Source organism: Musca vetustissima, unplaced genomic scaffold (genome assembly GCF_032173495.1).
Source record: "Musca vetustissima isolate MV318-11 ecotype Yass unplaced genomic scaffold, APGP_CSIRO_Mvet_v1 utg38753, whole genome shotgun sequence".
Lineage (NCBI taxonomy): Eukaryota > Metazoa > Arthropoda > Insecta > Diptera > Muscidae > Musca > Musca vetustissima.
In genome coordinates, this window is record NW_026888808.1 from 5731 (window position 1) to 12041 (window position 6311).

A 6311-nucleotide genomic window follows, 5' to 3' on the forward strand; every position below is an offset into this window, starting at 1 on the left:
GCCTCCGGATTGGTGTTTTACTCCTTGGTAAAATTTCCGGACTTCGTTCTGACTCCTCCATAACTTATATGCCTTTCAATTAAAATGTATTTTAAATTTTAAGAAAAACATTGTATTTAAAAATGTTTTGAGGGAAATTATTCATTTTTATTAAAAATGGTTTTGGGGGTTTTTTATTAACTATAACTTTTTTGAGTTAGGTCTAAATTTCATAAATCGGGATTCACTGTATTTTCATAATCTTACAGCAATCCTTGCATTTCATTCATAAATTGGATATAAGCATCATCTTTTGAGGCGGCATTTGGTGTTTCGGCCGGCCGTGTTGTTGGTTCTTGTGGGAAAGGTTTTGTACGATTGGGTTTGCGGGCATCGTCACGTTTAACACGCAGCGTAGATGGAACAAAACGGGTGACATCGGCACTCAAATTTCTGTAAAATAAAAAATAAAGACAATATGTCAATATGTTTCCAAATGCTCAGTCATATTAAAATTAATAGAATTAAAGAAATTGGATGTGTTCTATTAATACATATCAATCTAAACCTATGTTCTTTTGTGACCACTCACCTAATTTGCGGTTTAGCGGTAATTGTCGTCACACCCTTACTATCCTTATTCTGTTGCTGCTGTTGTTGTTGTTGCTGTTGCATTTTATGATGAGCCATACGTGGTGGCATGCCGGGCGGTGGACCTGGTATCCGTATGCCCATGCGTGGCATTCCACCCATACCTGGCGGTCTTGGACCAGGTGGTGGTCCGGGAGGCATTCTTATTCCAAATCCATGCATACCTGGCGGCCTGGGTGGAGGTCTGAACATCATTGGCGGCGGTGGAGCCATGCCGGCCAGCGGTGGAGGTACTGGATGTCCATGCAATGATATGTGAGGTTGGGGAGGTGCTGGTATATTTGGTAACGCAATAGCCACGGGGGGGATTTGTGCAGGTGTGGGTATGGCCGCCGTATCAACATCACCCGATGAATGTGTTCGTCTACGTTTCGATGCTTCTTCGCCATCATTGTCCGCGTTACCTTCCTCGTCACTAAAACTACATTCAGATAAATCACTTTTGTTCTCTTCATCATCGTCGTCGTCATCATCATCCTTGTCGGAATTATCATCCCCACTCTCCTTTTTACCACCTTCTTTGGAGGGATCACTTTCACCACGACTGGCAGCCACTTTCTTTTTGTGAACATTTTCCATCTCCTTCATGAAGTCATCGATATTTTGACCCGATATTGCCAACATACGTTGTTGCAAGGAGTTGGGTTTGGGTACGGATTTGCCAGCTTTCGATTTGGAGACATATTTTTTCAGGACCACCTCATCATCCTCGGCATCGGTATCTAAATCAGACATGTCAGCCAAATTTGGTGGAGGGCCAATGGGCACTCCCATAACTTCTTTACGTTTTATCTCTTCGGGTTTTTCTGGAGGTTTGGCTGTGGGTTCATTTAGTTTCTTTAGGGTACCTGGCGGTGCTCCTGGTGCAAATGGTGGTAAAGATAATGCCGTAGGTGGAGGTGGTAATCTTTTGGGACCTGTTGGAAAGGCCGCCCCACCACCACCACCTGCCGGTGTTTGTGTACTGGAAGGCAGAGGGATTTCATCGATTTGTACACTCTGGGCATGCTTCACACTCTCATAGTATTGTTGTTTCTTTAGCCGTTTCTTTTCATATTCCACTTCTTTGCGTTTCAATTCGGACCAATGTTCCGGATCGTCATTGTACTAGAAAGGAAAGAAACTGGTAAATACATTTCAATTGGGAAATGCAAAAAACCTACATATAGTCTCATGACACGTTCAAAGGTCTCCTTCAACTTTTTCCGTTTATCCCTTAAGACCTTTTCATTCAATGGTGATGGCTGGAGCACATTGTATTCTGAAAAGAAGTAATACAAGTAAAACCATTATCAATTACCCCATTGTGGTGTCTAGGCCATCGCACATACCCATTTCATCGATTTTCTCCATTTCCTCCAATATCTGACTAGGATCTTTATTTTTGAGCACTGCTGCTCTTACCATTTGCCTTTGTTTCTTGTTCTTCTTCAGCTCCTTTTTACGAGCCTCCTTCCCTATAGGATACAAAAGAAATATACCACATTAGATTTATGGCCCGTTCCATGGTTCCCCAGGGCACATTGTGCCGGGGTGGAATTTTGTGTGTTCTCCACTTACTTGCTTGATCCGTGGGATTCATGTATTTACCACTTTTTGTGGTATTAATGGAACGTCGCCCCATGTTGGCGGAATTGTTTTTAATGACTTTTTTTAATGAAAAACTTAATAACTTTTAACAAATTTTCTTTCCTGTTGTGGATTTGTTGTTAAAATTCTACGTGCTGTCAAAGTTTTACGGCAATCGATTACATTGTTATCGATACGTTATAACTGAGAGAGAGAGAGAGAAAATCAAGCAATACATAAGGGTGCTTTACATTTTGTTGTCATTTTAGAATCAGCTGATGGTGTTGTGCTGTCAAGCTATTTTTACATCTGTATTATTTAAATAAAAAATAATACTAATACACGCATTTTAGAGAATAACTTCAAAAATGTATATAAAATTTGTAAAAATACAAGGAAGGAAATTTATTTGCCAATTTAATCTAATAGTAGGTTTACATCTACCCATATTACCATTTACATAAAACCTGTTTAAATAAAACTCTTCATATTGATTGTCCGCAAAGTATAATGTTGTGCTACAATCCGACTGGCCGACTTACAGCCTTTTTTGTAAATTTTTAATCGAACCAATTCGAACGAATTACTGCCAAACATTTATTTATGTACAAAATCTATTTTTATTGAAAACAAAAATAAATGGCATATTTTTAAAACCAAGGATTTCGGTGGTAAGTCACTCGAACTATTCAAGACTGGTGGTCAGATGCTGGTCAGGAACATGTACTAGGTGATTAGTACAATTTGGCTAGAGGAATACATGACCAATGATTGGAACCTCAGCATCCTGAGTCTCGTGCACAAAAAAGGTGACAAGACGATATGTGCCAACTATATAGGAATACGTCTCCTTCCTATCGCATATAAAGTGCTATCCAGTGTATTCTGTGAACGACTGAAGCCAATGGTCAACGACATTATTAGACCATACCAATGCGGCTTCAATCCTGGCAAATTCACCATTGACCAGATTTTCACTTTGCGCCAAATCCTGGAAAACCCACGAAAAACACATGGACACATTCCCTCTATTCGTCGTCTATAAAACCGCATTCGACAGCTCTATCCGTTAAGAGGTGTTTGAAGCCATGTCTGCGTTCGACATTCCTGCAAAAATTAATACGGATATGCAGGAAAGGACCTATCGGATCCCTCTAATACCGAACGAGGATTCAGACAAGGTGACAGTTTGTCGTGTGACCTTTTTATCATCCTGCTGGAAAAGAGGCAAAGGAGAACAGAAATGGTACACACCGACGACATCGATTGTTGCATGTGAAAATAAATTTTTGTATAAAAATAAAAATAAAATAAAATAAAAAAAACACAACCGGCAGCAATTACCCGAGATGATGTGTTTGCTGCTGCCGGCCAGAAAAAAGTGAGCCGGATACAGTAAGCTCAGTACAGCGGTTGAGAAATGCATGCGTTGCCATCTGGTCTGAAATTTAGGCCTGGCAAATACAACCCTGTCGAGATGTAGGGATCAAGAGGTGAGATAAAGGAAAAATGATAAATGTCGGAAAATGCGCGAGAATCCCAGAAAAGTGGGAAAATGGCATCTGGCTGCGGGGGTATAAAAGGCATAACGGGGGGAAAATTCGATCAAATTTATTTGGTGTTTGGTCGAGAGACTATAATTTATAACAAATTTTCAAAACAAAAAAAAAAAAAACAAAAATCCCCAAGAAAAACAAAAAATCCCCAAAATTTATTAAGACTTGTGTTTGTTTTTTATTGTTGAGTGCCTTATGCCTGCGAGCGAACAAAATAAAGTAAGTAGTGTAATTCGGTAATATTTTATGTGTTTTAATGTTGGTGTTTTGTATAGATCTCGCCAACATCCTCATCAACTAAAAAGGCAAGCATTGGCCCCTCCAAGTCGTTGCACGGAGGAGGTCATCCGAATTTTTTTTGGGGCTTATTCGGCAAAAAATATTTATGTGGCTCACGGTTTTAGCCGTAGAATAATTGGCTGGAAGACGGTTAAGCCCAAAGTGAAGACAGCACGCCAGCACAAGCTTGAACGCAGTTGGCCAATAAATTGATGTGTCTGTCCGTCCAAAAAATCCTGGAAAAATAAGTATCTGGAAACCAGGTAACCATTGTTTTGTCGAAATTTAAATGCCAATAGCCTGAGGGATCTGAAAGTAAAACAAAAAATGAATTAGTAATCAAAGACCAAATTAAAAACAAGCAAATCACCAAATGACAGAAAATTTAAAAAAAAAAAACCAAACAAAAATATATTTACTAAATTTTAAGTGGTAGATTAAGTGTGTTATGTGTTAGTATTTAGTGATTAATATCTAAGATTTTGAATTGTGAGAATTTTTAACGCCTAACAAATGCGACAAGTGTAGGGTTACCCCAAATATCTTATTGGAAACTTGCATTTGCCTATTTTGGGGACCAAATGGTAATCTCCCCAATAACGACTTAAGAGAGCTCTTTTAGGTGAGGTAATAGTATAATAGAGTGGCCAGAAGGAGCCGTTTCAATAGATTGTGTGGGTAGTCTGAAACAGTGACTTATCGATAGCTTTAGGTGTTAGGAATTCAGAATATTGACTAAGTGTTTATGTTAGGTTTAAGTAATCAAGAAATAATGAAATTAATAAATATTGTTTATGAGTGAATGTTTAGATTAATATGAATTGCTAATTGTTTTCTGTAAGGGAGGAAGATTGGATGATGTTGCAGTAAGGTGAGTGTGTGTGGAAACAGGGGCCCTTTAAAATTAAGTGTTTATGAGGACGAAAAGGGTCAAGGTTGGGCGGGCGAAGTGCGGGAATAATTGACACCAAATTCCCTCGTTATGGTCGTATGTGTGTTGTCATTTTTGTATTGTTGTTTGTTGTTCTATTTCCGTTTTCCTTCTTGATTGTTCGACCCCTAGGGCTGATGGTGGTAGGGTTGGGAATTCACCCCTAAAGCGGTGCCCCGACTGAGCTGGTTGGAACCCCACCAGGAGCCGCAGTAGGCGGTACGCAACAATATGGCGCCCAATGGCAAACTATAGTCCTGTCGTCCTATAATTTTTAAGTGTAATAACACCTGCCACTACTTATGCGCAAAACAAAGGCGCCAAAAACGTTAGTACGACAAGGACAAATAAATAATATATGTTGTGCAATAATACCTACGCACAGAATAATAGACCATAGGGTGAAATAGTTTAAAATATTATATCGCATTTTCTGAATGCTAACAGATCTTGCATCCACATATTGTTCTTCAATCTGTGTCAATTGTGCAATATCTAGTTTAAGTAATTAGAAAATTAGGATATAATATTCCATAAGTTAGGGTCTAGTGCAATAGCTCTTGTTCGTTAATTGTAACAATGAATGTATTGTGTTCATGACCTGTATCTGTGTTGTAAAAAAGTAAATATATTTGTTTTATTAATAGTAACTTTAATTTTTGTTAACCCAATTTTAAAAATTATAATTTTTTTTTTATCTAACCAAATTTTTAGAATTTAGAATTTAATTCAGTGTTGACTTAAGATAAAATTCAAACCAATAACCGCGCGAAACTTTAAATTTGTGCTAATCGCCATACATTCCTAATGAGCGAGAAATTAGCCAATAGCAAAAGAAGAAGCAAAAGAAATAGGTCGTTGACTTTTGATACTAGTCGATCTTCCATTTCGTCACCAATGCCCAAATTAACTAAAAAACCAATAGAGATAAATATGCAAAACTCCAAAAACAATACTGACCCATCAATACGGGATTTGTCCGGTTCTATAACCAACAACAATCCTAGTACAAGCGCCGCAGCCAGAATGAGCCAAAATATCCCCCAGCCAGTTTTACCGCAAAATCCGCCTATTTCTCCCATGGAAGTTGAAAATATTGTTAGAGGTTTGGTACAAGAGAGTCTTAACTATGCCAATAACAACTTACAATCCTTGGTACAAGAAAGTGTGAGTCGGGAAATGGAAAAGGTGTATGAATTAATAGATAAACTAAATGAAAACATGTCAAGAATGTCGATTGATGGACGTAATGAAAATCCTAACGCTGGTACACAGTCAAGGGAAATTCCTAGACGCTCGTCTGAAAATTTTATACCTCAGGTTCCTCCTCCCAACAGAGAACATAA

At 38.5% G+C, this 6311-nt stretch overlaps 1 protein-coding gene across 1 annotated transcript; it reads right to left on the reverse strand.

Moving 5' to 3' along the window:
• Nucleotides 1-242: 242 nt before the first annotated feature.
• LOC133336615 (WW domain-binding protein 11-like) lies at nt 243-2294 on the reverse strand. Its single transcript, XM_061544897.1, has 5 exons — nt 2191-2294; nt 1962-2087; nt 1794-1891; nt 572-1737; nt 243-432 (listed from the first exon to the last, which is right to left on the reverse strand). Exons 1-5 carry the CDS (start codon nt 2252-2254, stop codon nt 243-245), a joined length of 1644 nt encoding a protein of 547 aa, XP_061400881.1. The 5' UTR covers nt 2255-2294.
• Nucleotides 2295-6311: the final 4017 nt, after the last annotated feature.

Excerpts from the sequence above, each read along its gene's own strand:
- LOC133336615 (XM_061544897.1), bottom strand. The coding sequence starts at position 2,254 with ATGGGGCGACGTTCCATTAATACCACAAAAAGTGGTAAATACATGAAT. Across the intron at positions 1,738-1,793 it reads AACGTGTCATGAGACTATAT|TACAATGACGATCCGGAACA; the intron begins GTAGGTTTTTTG and ends TTTCCTTTCTAG. Across the intron at positions 433-571 it reads ACCGCTAAACCGCAAATTAG|AAATTTGAGTGCCGATGTCA; the intron begins GTGAGTGGTCAC and ends TTTATTTTACAG.